The 14,858-nt window shown below is 37.6% G+C and overlaps 1 protein-coding gene across 1 annotated transcript in view; it reads right to left on the reverse strand.

Moving 5' to 3' along the window:
* Positions 1-396: 396 nt before the first annotated feature.
* LOC121322744 (fidgetin-like) overlaps positions 397-14,858 on the reverse strand; it is a 42,477-nt gene continuing 28,015 nt past the window's right edge. Inside the window, exon 2 of the mRNA XM_041263005.1 lies at positions 397-3,626. Within this exon, the coding sequence (XP_041118939.1) occupies positions 1,402-3,626 (2,225 nt within the window). The 3' untranslated portion in view covers positions 397-1,401. The remainder of the gene's footprint in view (positions 3,627-14,858) is intronic.

Genomic DNA, 14,858 nt, shown 5'->3' on the forward strand with positions numbered 1-14,858 from the left:
ATTTTTATGCAAATTGCTTTTGCAAGACGGTCAATGTATGCGTTCTCCATAACTAACAAAGCGTTAGGAGTTTAATTAGCGAAAGTCTTTGACATATTTGACTCCATCTTGTATTGAGTCCCTCGTATCTGGAGGAAGCGTCAGTAATAGAAATATGTTACGTCGTCGTTTACCTTAGTGTATCAAATTTTGTCGTTCTCGTAAAAACATGTGCCCCTTCAAGGAGATGATGCTCTACTTGCAACTGGCTACTGAAAGTGTCTGCCTATGTTATTATTCCCGTGTTTGACCTCTACGCATCCCTCTTCACTTCCTTAAATCATGTGACCTTGAAGCTACAACAGTAACCACCAACAATTACATTGTTTTAATGTGCCTTCATAGATAATTCCCCCCCCCCCACTTCTCATAACTTGATCTAAACAATTTTTTACCCTCCATGTACTGTGGATAAAGGCAATAACAGAACATTGCTTTAAGTACTGTTACACAATATGAAAAGAAAAAAGGGCTTCAAAAATTGATTTACACACTATAAATCGATACATTTGTCCATTAACACTAGCAAAAAACAAAACAAAACAAATATATAACTGACTGTCCCATCACTTCAGGATACATCTTCATACATTCAAAGTCATCTCCTTTTCAGTTTTCAGTTGTTGAGGTAAACATACATTTATATAAAGTAAAACAGAAGCCTAGCTTGCCTAGCCTAGCCTAGAACTCTCAGCAGTAAATAGTGCTTTCAACACATTCCTTTGAGGTACTGTACAAATCACAATCACTTTCCTGAGATTTTGCAGACAGAACATTAAAAGAATTGAACTACAGAAATGAAAGGTCCAGATTACCAATACCCTATTTTTTCATTATCGTTATTTTTAAGTTCTCAGCTGATACTGCAGAACAGGCATGATTGAGGAATACTGTTGCTCTGAAAATGACAAAAATCCTGACTTACTGTCCCCTATTAAAACAGCTTATCTCTCTCGTTTAGTCCCATAATGTTTGAAGTTAAAGCTCTTTATATTAGCACATGCCACCAATGTAGATTGTGAGGCAAACAAAAAATAAAGCACCACTTCAGGCACTTGATAGCAACTTAATCTCAAAAACAGCAGAATGATATAAACACACACAGGGTTTGTGTCCCCTTGAAGTCAAACCACTTGCACCTCTGTAAGTGATGCCTGGCTTCAACAGAATCAAGCATCAACATAAGCTTTCCCAATGTGTTGCTTACAGATCAACAGCTCTTGTTAATGCTTCTCCTTGTAGTCTATTCTGATGCATTAAGGTGCCAGGGTCACCATTGTCCTTCTAGCCCCTTTCCAGCTGTATTGTTACTGCAAAAACCATTGTGGCAGGTTTGTTTGGCCAGATTTGCTTGATCTCTTTTCATTGGTTACAACCAAACATTTTGTTCCACTCAATGTACATGTCAAGTTCTTTCTGTGATGTGCTAGGCTGAATCTTGCAAAAAACGTTTTCAAAGTCATGGTAAGTTACTGGCCTCAACTGGTTAGGCATAATGGTTGAAAGGTCAGTGCCCTGCATGGCATGGAGAGGGCCTACCGCTGCTTCGTGACACAACCGGGCAACATCGAGTCCAGAGAGGCCCTCTGTTCGCTGAACAAGCAGTGCAATCTCTTTGTCGCTGAGGCAATAGTTGTGCTGTGAGAGCAGCTGAATGATTATCTGGTGCCTTGCTGTGCTGTCTGGTAATGGGATGAGAAGTCGTTTCATGAAATATCTTCTCACCGATTCATCTATTTCCTCTGGTTTACTTGTGGAGCAGATGATCACAATTTGGTCCTCAGAAGAGGTTAGAACACTGTCCAACTGCATGAGGAACTCAGTTTTAATTCTGTTCACTGGGCTTTCCTCACTCAACTGTGACGAAAACAGTACGTCAATTTCACTGATGAAAATCACAGAAGGTTGACGACATCGTGCTAAAAGAAAAGAGGCATGAACAATCTTCTCACCTTCTCCTAACCATTTTGTTACCAGGGCTGAGCCGCTGATTCGAAAAAAAGCAGCACCCAATTGACTGGCTATGCATCTGCCCAATAATGTTTTGCCTGTTCCCTGAGGTCCAAATAAAAGAATGCTCCGAGGTAAAGCACTAAATACATCAGGCCCCAGCATAGGCCACAAAATCTCCTCCTTTACAATGGCCTTGGGCAGATCCAGTCCAGCAATGTCATTCCAGTCCACAGGAGGTCCCTGGTTGATGATCTCATTGGTCACAAGTTCAACGAGGTGTGGGTCGGTGTTCTTCAGTTGCTCATCTGCAGAGCGGGTGGATGAGGTAGCTGTGCGGATTCCCGGTCCTTGCATTGGGTGGGAAAGATGTTGTCTGTGCTCATCGCTATGCTCACTCATTGATGCAAATTTTCCAAATTGCTCACTCGACCGTGACCCTCCCAAGGAGTTTTTCACAGAACTATAGGATGGAGGGGTTAGGGCCCTACTAGACTGGCTGCTAAATTTCCTTTGCTGATCTGAGGACATCAGTTGCTTCGCAGGCTTAAATGCTAAAGCTGACGTGTCAGCACTTCTGTCAAATCCATTCCCCCTGCTTGTGTTTGAAATGCTGTTGTCAGGCATTCTGTACAGAGGGCTTTGAGCTGAGCGTTGTTGGCTGTAATTGAAATTTCCATAACTGGAGTCCATTTCTCCTTGCGCTGTCATATAAAAAGCTTTTCTTTTCAGAGAATTGGCTGAACTGCTGTTTAGAGGTGTTGGTGCAATTGGCCCAAGGCTGTGGGTCTGATAGGTGTAACCTGGAACGGTGGGAGGAGGGATGGGAGTTGGGGCAGGGATACCTGATGGCAGGTAAGCAGAAGGTGGTGGGGCCCCTCCAGGGCTATAACCAGGGCCAACAGAAGTCTGTGGAGGGTAGCCAGCAGAAGTGTAATTGTAGCTGGAGAGGTTAGAGGAGCTGGTATTGTAGCCTGGCACCAGGGTTGGAGGAGGGGGCGGAGGTGGTGGCTGCAAAAGCCCAGAGCTGTGCAAAGGTGACTGAAGTGCAGGTGCTGTCTGGCCACTGTAGTTTGAATGTAGGTAAGAGCCGTTGTAACTTGCAGCATATTCCTGAGGCGGGAGTCCAGAATGAAGACTGGCTACAGTGTGGCTTCCACAGGTGCTGCTGGAATAGCTGGGCTCCGTCAGGTTGCTGGCTACCCCAGGAGAGCTGCCAATGCTGGCAGATACATCTGCTGGAGGTAGGGTGGTTGTCACTCCAGTTTTACTTGCAGTAATAACATCAGGAACACAGTTCATAGAATAAACCCCTTCCGAGTTTAAAGGCGACTGCCAGGAGTCATTATCATTCTTCCGTCCATTTACAAGTCCTGGAGCTAATTCAGAATAAGTACTCAGTATGACCCTTTCATTCGGACCTTCTAAGATTCCAGAGTACTTCTCTGCATATTTTTTCAAAAGGTTTGAGGCAGTCAGTGCAGAAATGTCATCATTGGCCCAAGCATACTGATAGGTACGCTGTAAGTGACCCCTATATGCCTCTGCTTTGTGTGCTGGAGAGCGGGTGGTTGAGGTGATGTCAAAGTGCTGTTCTGCCCACTGGGCATGCTCCTGGGTCCACTGCATCTTTAAGCCTGTAATTTCAGTGAAAAAAAAAGACAAAAATAATAATTACATTTTGTGGGGAAAAAAAAGTTAGCTCTTTATTTATAATAAACTATATATATATATATATATATATATATATATATATATATATATATATATATATATATATATATATATATATATATATATATATATATATATATATATATATATATATATATATATAGAGAGAGAGAGAGAGAGACACATACACACACACACATACTAAATATTAAACCATAACATTAATAACTGTATATAATTTTTTTTTTTCCATTTCAACAAATTTAAATTGAAACAAAACATAAAAATGCGCAGGAAGATAAGAACATGGAAATAATTACAGTTTTTTTCTTTCTTTAAGCCAACAGCTCTTCCTTTCTACATGACAGTTTTACTTTTACCCCCCCTCCCCTCCCCTCCCCTCCAATATAAAAATATGAGACACAGCTGACAGATCACATCTAGGATACCTCTCTGATTTGGAACCCAACACCTAGTTAGCACAGTATAATGCACCCTGCACAGAACAATATGACACAGACATTGCAGGTCACTCTATAATCCAACTCTCATCTAAAGCGGTCCGAGACAGTTTCAAATCTGCTTCGTGGAGTGCAGCAAAGCAATCTCCCAGGCAGCGCTCTGTCGCTTTCATCACGGAAAACCTACAACTCGACATGAATTACAACGGGCTGCTTTCTGCCTGCTAGTCCTGTTGTTGAGGTTCTGAAAAACAAGCGGTACTTGTCTTTCAGTCTTTTTTTTTTTGTAGCCTCCAGGGCACAAAAGGGACAATCCAGTTTAATCCCAAACTCTCTCTACAAATACTGGTAGCTACATATACTGTCATCTAAATCTCTGCACGCGATTATCAAAGTTACACTCCATCACAACGTGGTTGTGAACAAATGACAGAATGTTACTTTTCTTTAAGCCACAAACACACAATGAGAGACCATGTAAGCTTAAGCTTCATCTTGCCACCTCTTACCTGTACATAGTGCACGCATTACTGATGTTGGTGAAGCTGCATCAACAGGCCCACTTAATCTCTATCACATTACCAAAAGTGATTTTTACCCCTGGCATAGCTTCTGTGATAAAAGAAGCCCTAGCTAAAATGACGCACATGTGACACAGGCTTTCTTCAGTATTACTGCTGCACCCTCAACCCCCAAACCATTTTAGAATCTTACAACCCAGCCTGGAAATCATGTGTGGCTGCCATAGCCTTTCTAGAGTAAACAACGGCAACATACTGTTTGTTTGGTAACAGAGCGGCATGTCGATTCTCATCTGACACCCTCCCCACCGTTTGCAAAACTGCTGCACCAGACACTGGAAAGCTAATTAGCAGGATGATGCTGTGCTAATTGTGTTAATTTACAAGGCTTTAGTCAAAAGAAAATCATGCTAGGGCTGGCACTCCTGTCAAGCTTCCAAGTTAATGATTAAGAAATGCAGAACAGGAAAACGTCACTATAAATAATATGCCAGCCACATCACAAAACACAATCAATTAAATTATAATACAAAATAATTTTTTGAAAACGTACCACAGCATACCTTGCATTGCAGTAATTAAAAAAAAAGGACTGTCTGGTTTTAATGTCAGACAAAATATATTTATATATATCTTTAAGAATCATCATAATTGCATATCCTGATTTCTTAGATTTCTTGTTAGTCATTCAATAATTGAAACTCAATGTTTTGTTTTTTTTTGGAGGGGGAAGTTGGTGAATTTTTTCATATGCAATATTATAAACAATAAATCATTGTAGCCTAAACGCTGGTAATGGCAGTTATGTGGTTTAATAAATAATTTAATTTTAAATGGGTATTCTTAAAATATAGCTATTTTGTGTTGGACACAATGGCAAGCAAATTTCAGATACAAGAATATACAAGTGTGCTATTTTCACATTACACTTTTACTGTTAATCAAATAATGACATTTCAATGAAATGGTTAAATAGAAGAATTATCAACCAAAGAGTAAATGTATTGCTTAATTTGCAAAACATGGTAGGTATTAGGTAGGTATGTTCAATACAACCTTAAAATAACAACTTTAACAAATAATCCCAGAGTCCCTTACGGAGGTTTTTCCTTTTTGATGCCCCCAGTTACAGAATGTTATTCAGCTTATGCAAACTGGATCATTCATTTTAAAAGGTTTCGCCATAATATTATCAAAGATAAAGGTGCAATTTATTTTCTTAAACCGGTATGGTATTTTTAAAAAGATTAAAAATAAAATCAGCATTGGTCTGGTTAAAGGTGACTCAGTCCTGGATACATCCTAATTACTTAATTTAAACACTGCCAAATGAATATTCCTTTTAAATCACACTTTCACATCTTGAATCTGTAAATTACCATACATTTGCAGCAAATTTCTTTCTTTTTTTTTTTATTCCATCTCATCTGCATAAAGTGCCACTTTGAACAATCACAGAGGCGCTTCTGGCTAAGTGTACTTTAAACAGGTACAGTTCAGATCCCTGAACATGAAATGCTTAATGAAATGGAAACAAAAGAAAAAATTTAAATAAAAGCACAAGTGAATCAGAATCACTCAACTGTGGAGAGAACTGCAACTGAAGAGATCCATCCCTCTTCTTGTGGCAAGATGGGACATTTCAAATGGAGACAAAGAGAGCGATACCTCTACAATACAATAGGCTGATGGGTAGAAAACTGTAAAACTGTAGCAGTGTGAAATAATTTAAAAGGTAGAGCTGAGCTTAAAATCCGTAAAAAAAAGAAAAAAAAGAAATTAAATAAAAAAAACAACTTAGTTTTGTTTGCATAAATTCTGTAAGGGAATTATGTTGTAACAAATAACTAGAGCACAACCACTGCTTTTAAAATTATCTTCAAGTAATATTTAGTTAATTACATTGGGGGACAAATGTACGTGAATTTGTGTGAACTATAAAATCAATTACTTCTTCACTGTAAACCCCTCCAGCCCTGAAATGCAGTGCATCACCTGCTGAAACAGCCTCCCTGCTTGTGTAAAAGAATCCACAAACTAACTCCTCATGTTGTGCTGATCCTGCTCATGGGAGCAAAGTTCAGCTTTGAGCAGAAAAAAAATGCATGATGGCAGAGAGAGAGAGAGAGAGAGAGACAGAGAGAGAGAAAAGCAGGGATAAAAGTGAGGTTGGCTGTGGAAATAATTAAAAAAAAAAAAAAAAACTGCATTCAGAGAAGCTGTCACCTCCCGCTAGACCAAGCAACTACTCAGTTTTTTTGGTTTTTTTTTTAAAAAAAGCTACAACCCTAATGAACCAGGCTAAATCTCATCCTAGCAGGTCACGCCAAATAACACTACCATGACAAATAATAATAACTCTACTACTGCGACTGCTACTAAAGAGAGTGTTCAACATTACAATGCAATAAATCATTTTATGAACTTATTTATTTATCTCTATTTCTTTAGCTGAGATTACTCATTCCCATCTGGAATGATTGAATGCCCCATTAGTTCAATATCCCCCCACTACCACCCCCATTTGGCTGCAGGGCATTAGCTCAAATTCCAGTGATTAGCACCTCAAAAGACAAAGAAAAGAAGCTTTCTGCGTAAACTTAAATGTTTGTTGGTCAAGCATATACACAATAATTGAAACCTACAACAATTTACTGACCGTTTTAGTTTCTTTTGTCAATGTCAATCCTTACACACAAGGTCTAAACAATAAAATGGTATTTGCTCCAATAAAATACATTAAAAAAAAAAAAAAAAAAAAACTGTTAAACTGTTAAACTATAATGCTTTTGGTTAAACGCAATAAGACAAATGTTGGTTAGTTCATTGTTTCTTGTTTGTGTCATTTTTAACCACTGTCACAGATGACATGTTTAAACATAGGGTAGGCAAGGCAATCAGTGCTATACAAGTAAAGCAAAATGAACATATTTAATTCAGCTGTCACAGATAATTATTTCCAGTTTAAAAGAACAAGATATTCTATTTCACTGCCACTGATGTACTTTTATAAAATGTATTCTTGCTATCAAAAGCATGCTTTTTTTTTCCTTCCAAGTTGTTCAAGTCATTGCACCTGGCCAATAGAAAAAGATGTCAATGACTTTTTAAAGCATTGCAATGAAAAGGAATGCAAAAGCAACACAGTTTATTTCATTTTAAGTACGGCACTAGCTGTCATGTTCTCTGAGCAACTTATCTGGATAACAGTTAAACACAGTGATTTCATTAACAAGCTCACTGCTATATTTTGATACTGTATTTAATTAGAGCCAAGGTTTTGTTTATGTTGACTGTTGCTTACACAGATTAACAGCTTCATGTATTGAATTGTAATTAAAATATGTATCAATGTATTAGTTACAGTGAAAATAACAATTTGCAAACAATAACATACAATAACACTCTTACAAAAGAGGTCTTAGTGTAAAATGAATTATTTGAAACACATACAATTCTTTATCAAACACAATGAAATTAAATGCTGTATTGGTAAATAAAATGTGGTTTTTATTCCATTCCATTTATTAAATTGCTTCACATTGCATTAATTAACAAGAATGTAAACCAAGAAAGCTGTAGTCCTGTTGCCATGTCAAGACACGCAACATATGACTCCTGATGTAAAAAAAAAAAAAGTCTCCCTCAATGCAAAGTCAATTCTGAGAGCAATAATTTGAAGAACTTAAGCTTTATCAAATAACAGATCACTATCAAAAGCACTGCATTCATTTGTATTTTATTTAATTTCTGTTACTGCAATCACCACCAAAGAAGAAAGAAACACAGAGCTGACCTTTTTGGGAACTATTAATCTCGGTAGCCTTTGCTGTTTTTAAGCAAACATGACTGTGCCTCTGCTCTGTCCATCCAATTTCCCAGTGCGTAAATTGGACTGCTGCTTGCACAATTCTCTATTCATTACCGTGCTGCTGAAAGGAAGCACAGAGGTGGCTGTGTTTTTTTTTTTTTTTTTTTGTGTAATGCCTTCGAGCAGGATTCCCAAGCATCAAGGCAGAGATTTTTTTTATTTTTTTTTCAAGCAAGTTGAGCTGTCGTAATTTAAAATGTGCTCTAATCAGACTCATTACTGTTTTCAGCAATTTGCACCACCAAAGATGCTTATTAGGTACTGGAACTGTGTTTAATAAACCACGCTTTAGAAAAATAACTGTAATGAGCTCTTAACAGTCAATCTTCAGCATGATTACAATGGGAAAGTGTGTCTCATGCTGTGGAGACTGCTACATTTAATAAATGTAATAATTAAGACCCAGGCATCAGTTTGTTATATGTTTATATATATATATAGATATATATCTATAGTCATATATATATATATATATATATATATATATATAATATATATGTATGAGAGAGAGAGAGAGAGAGAGAGAGAGAGAGAGAGAGAGAGAGGAGGTTCGGATATTCGCTGATAATTTAAATATTCGTTCGAATAGTCGTTAGTTTTTCAAAACGTAATAAAAGCCATTATATTGCTCTGTACGCAGGCAGAGACAGCATAGCAGCAGGGGCAGGGGGTGTAGCCGTGCCCCCTGTGTGTGCTCCTTTATTTTACTGCAAGACCTTACAATATGCAACAAGTTAAAATAAAAAATAAAAAAATCCCTGGATTAAAGAAGTTGTGCAGGACTTACTTTACCCCAGTGAATTAAACTACAAACCCTGTTGGTTCTTGTTTATTACATTCCACGTAACAAAGTCGCTATATAAAAATAATTAAAAAAATAAAACACCTACCTTCTGTTTTCAATAGACTGAATAACCCTAACAATCACATAGTAGGCCTATACTTTAATCAGAAAGTATTTATTGAAACCAACTTGTGTTCAGCTAAGTAATGGAACTAATGCAATTCCTTGATAAAATGTATTTTGTTTTATCTACAAGAATGCAACCATATCTGTCATCTAAGCATTTGATATGCCATCAGTATGGTTAATCAGGTTACGTTTCATCGGTGCAATTTAAGTGGTATGAAATTATCCTCTTATGTCTTCAGTTGTTGACTAAGTTTTTGGTAACTAACCAAATCATCACCTGTAAAAGACAGCAATTATTATTTTAAAAAAAAGTAACATGTTCCACAATATCACTGAATCCTGCACTGTATGACCATATAAATAACTATAAGGTTACAGCCACAACCGAACTGTTTTGATTCATTCAATGTATTATAATAACTGGTTTGTTCATAAATATGAATGCTCGCATCCTGCCTTTTCACTGCATTTTTAAATGCTGCACAATTTTGAAGAAATTAACTAAGAAGTATATAAAACACATGTGTGCTATATAACATTTTGTGTTAAAGCACACGTTTCACTGGTTAAATGGGAGAAGTATGCAAGGTAGTGATAATCTATTATAAAAAGAAAACATAGATAAATGAATGCACCTCAAGATTGTATTTCTCTATTTATTCTGATAAAACAAAGAAGCTGTTACTCTGATCGTGTTAACGGTATAGCTATCTATTGGCTCCTGGTCTGCTCCCCCCCCCACCATAGTCAGAATTGATAAAGTAATAATTATCTACCACCTATTATGTGTTCATTTTTAGCATGGGTGAAACCAGGGTTAACATTATAACAAAATAATCTCCATGACAGATTAAATTAGCATTTTATAGACACTGAATAAACTTAATATCCTGTAGGTCATTGTCTGTTATCTTTTAATGTTTTTAACAGTTATTTAATTTTACTTTTAGTCTATAAAATAAACTACATACCTATTAAATTGTATCTACATTGTTCAGTACTGTAGGTACGTGTACTCCACTGTCCAAACAATACGACTGGTTCTCATGGGGGCGGTACAAACCACAGTCATCTATCGGGAAGTGCTATTAGCAATGTTTTCCCGCTTTATGAAAGATACTAATAACGTACATGTTAAAAAAATGAATACCAGTAATTATGTATGTGTTCATTCACGGTCGGTCATATACTGCAGCGTAAGGTATCAGAAAAATGCTAATACATAAAAAAAATACTAGTAGCAAATTAAGAGTTTTGGGTAGCAAAATGCTACCAAATATACATTAACTTCGAGCCTTGACATACAGTCTACATAAAATTTTTAACATTGTCTTTATTACACCAGCCAAAGACCCGCGCTTACAACTGTACTGTCATATTTTCTACATTTTCTTTAAATTCTCAAACTAATAAAATCGATACTCGGATAGTAAAGAGAGACTCGAGTAGCGTTCGGTAATTTAAAACCTGGGTTTTCGGGTACCCGTGACGATCACGATCTCTCGATCTCTCTCGATCTCTCAAAATGCACACACATGTACATATAGTGCCTGTAGGAAGTATTCACCCCCCCTCCCCCTCTTGGATGTTTTCAGTTTATTGTGTTACAACCTGTAATCTTGATGCTTTTAAATGGGATTTTTTTTTCCCCATTGATTTACACAACCTACTCAACACTTTCAATGTGTGAAAAAATTGTGGGGGGGGGGGGGGGGGGGGGGGGGTCGAGCATTGAGAAGTGGAAGGTATACGGCACCATCCAGAATCTGCTTAGAGCAGGCCATCCTCCCAAACTGAGCAGCTGGGTAAGAAGGGCATTGGTCAAAGAAGCCACCAAGAGGCCAATGACAACTCTGAAAGACCTACAGCGTTTCATGGCTAAGATGGGAGAAACTCTCCACGTGTCAACAATAGCTGAGGTACTCCAAAAATCTGGCCTGTATGGAAGAGTGGCAAGAAGGAAGCCATTTCTGAAAAAAGCCCATGTAAAATCCTGCTTGGAATTTGCAAAAAGGCATGTGGGTGACTCTGAAAATATGTGGCAAAAGATTCTGTGGTCCAATGATACAAATATTGAACCATTTGGCCTAAATGCAAAATGTTATGTCACAAACCCAACAAAGGACATCGGCAGGAACTGGGAAGCTGGTCAGGGTAGAGGGCAAAATGGATGGAGCTAAATACAGGCAAATCCTTGAGGACAACCTGCAAAAGACCTAAGACTGGGACAGAGATTCACCGTTCAGCAGGACAATGACCCAAAGCACACAGCCAAAGCGACACTGGAGTGGCTTAAAAACAAGAAAGTGAATTTCCTAGAGTGGCCCAGTCAAAGCCCAGGACTTGAAACCTATTGAGAATCTGTGGAAGATCTGTGTGAAGATTGCTGTCCACCAACGATCCCCATCCAACTTGACAGAGCTTGAACAATTTTGCCAAGAAGAATGGGCGAATATTGTACAATACAGATGTGCAAACCTGGTAGAGACTTGCCCCAAAAGACTCACAGCTGTAATTGCTTGGTTCTATCAAGTATTGACTCGGGGGGTGAATACCTATCTAACCAAGACATTTCAGTTTTTTTTTTTTTTTTTTCATTAACTGTTTCACAATAAAAATTCTCTTGCCTCTTCAGTGTTGAGTAGGTTGTGTAAATCCAAAGGAAAAAAAAAATCCCATTTAAATATATCAAGATTTCAACTGTGAAAACATCCAAGGGCTTTACTATAGGCACCATATATAAAAATGTGTAATACACAATAGCATCATCATGTAACAATCCACAGATTTTCTGTAGAAGATTGCAGCAAGATTTCTAAGCCTTGTTGAGAATTCTGAATATTTATCACCTCAAACACTAAATAATTATCACTTAATGGCACATAAATCAATTAAACTTGGTAAAATACAAAAAAGTGATATAATATCACAATGACTTAATAAAAAAATGACCTTCCAAAACATATTAAGACTTATATTGAGAAATAATATTGATACAAACCGCTGTGACTAGCTTCCGAGTTTCATCATCGCTGATAGACTGAAAAGTAATTAATGACATACTGCACAAGCTTTGTGAGAATATGAAGTTACACAGTTCGTCGGTTCAATTTAAGTCTGGAAAACCGTGCAGTAGCCTAAGCTCTGGAACATATGTTTTTACAAAATTGCAACAAATACTAGGATGTCAAGATGTCAATGGTGGCCTATCAGATGGAAAAACAAAAATGCAACAGAGACTACCAAAATATGGTCAGTTTCAAAATTTGCATATGGGCTTCAAGCTTTTCAGCAAATTACCTAAAAGAGCCATCGTTGCATTGCCCATAGGCTGCAAGGAAAACCAGTTCAAAATGGCACTCACAAATTTATACTAGAACTCATAGCAAGTTGTTCATATTGGTTGTTATAAATATCTCAGTCTACTGTGAGTTTCTTTAAAAAATAAAAAAAACATGCATCAGCAGCATTCACTTTGAAGTGTGCAATTTAAACACACCCACTGTCAGCTGCCTTGCAGAGAAGACAAACTGGAAAAAAGTACATTTAAAGCATTGACTGCAAGCATTTAAGCTTTATTGGAAGTGCACATCATTTTCACAGAACATTTACTAAGTATGTGATATTAATCGAGAATACAGGCATAACTGTAGGTTTAAGCATTTCAAGATCTGATTTGATGCCAAATTATATATCAAAGTATCTGAAGCAACAAAAGACACGTCAAGTGTTTCATAAGTGATAAACTCTCAATAATTTACACCACTCTGTAAAAAAAGAAAAAAAAAAGCACACACACACACACACACACACACACCTGACTAGCTTCGCTAGCACAGTAGTAACTAGGCAGCGGACTATTCAATCATTTAAATATTAATATCGGGAGTTTTTTCAAATTCATACAAATTCTTTGACACTTAGAAACACCACGGACCCAAGGTTTAACAAAACCTCCACCCTACAGTATGTGCACTGAAATTCAGCCAGATGCATACAATCATATTAATACTTATAGTTCTGTCTGTAACAAAACAAGATGGCATCCAAGGCGATGGCAATAACACTGCAGTTAATTGTACCTATTTTTCTTTTCTTTTTTTTTATTAAATAACAACTCATGTCAGACTACAGTGTGGTGTTATCTTCACCCCAGCTTGATTCAATAAGTTACATTCAATTTACTCTATAGACTCTGCTCGGAAACTAACGGCTCGATGCCTTTACTGAAGGCATCTGTTTTTAACAAAGAAAAAAAAGTGTTTTAAAATCTATTATCAAACAAATAAATAAAATCTGTTTGAAGGCTCCGACAGGAATAATAAACAATATCTCAGGTGACTATTTGTACACAAAGAAATGGCAGATGGTGAAAGGCATACAGAATTACAAGAAGGTGGTGAACTAAATGTCACATTATATATATAGCAAAAGTATTCAGACCCCTGACCAATTCTCTCATATTACTGAATTACAAACGGTACACTGAAATTTCGTTCTGTTTGATATTTTATTTTTAAACACTGAAACTCAGAATCAATTATTGTAAGGTGACATTGGTTTTATGTTGGGAAATATTTTTAAGAAAAACAAAAAACTGAAATATCTTGCTTGCATAAGTATTCAACCCCTGTGCTGTGGAAGCTCCCAGTTTGCACTGATGAAAGAAATTGCCCTAACAAGGACACAATTACCTTACCATTGGCCTCCACCTGTGAAGCATTAAAGTTGCTGTCACGTTTTCTGGATAAAAACCCCACTGTTGAAGGATCATTGGTAAGGATGTGAATCTGAAGGAAAATGAAGACCGAAGAGCATTCTACAGAAGTTAGAGATAAAGTAATACAAATGCATAGATTAGGAAAAGGGTACAAAATAATATCCAAGTGTTTGGATATCCCAGTGAGCACAGTTGGATCAGTAAATCAGGAAGTGGAAGCTGCATCACACCACCCAGGCACTCCCAAGAAAAGGCCGTCCCTCAAAACTCAGTGCTCAAACAAGAAGGAGACTTGTGAGAGAAGCCACAGAGAGGCCAACAATCACTTTGAAGGAGCTACAGAGTTCAGTGTCTTGGAGTGGAGTAACGGTGCACCAGTCAACCATATCAAGAGCTCTGCATAACATTGGCCTGTATGGGAGGGTGGTAAGAAAGAAGCCGTTACTCAAAAAGTACCATCTGAAAGCACGTCTGGAGTTTGCCAGAAAGCATGAGAGTGACCCAGCTGCGATGTGGGAAAAGGTTTTGTGGTCAGATGAGACCAAGATAGAGCTTTTTGGCCAAAACTCAAAGCGCTATGTGTGGCGCAAACCTAACACTGCCCATGCCTCAAGACACACCATCCCTACAGTGAAGTATGGTGGTGGCAGTATCATGCTGTGGGGATGCTTCTCATCAGCAGGGACTGGGCATCTTGTTACAATTGAAG

This window comes from Polyodon spathula, chromosome 11 (genome assembly GCF_017654505.1).
Source record: "Polyodon spathula isolate WHYD16114869_AA chromosome 11, ASM1765450v1, whole genome shotgun sequence".
Lineage (NCBI taxonomy): Eukaryota > Metazoa > Chordata > Actinopteri > Acipenseriformes > Polyodontidae > Polyodon > Polyodon spathula.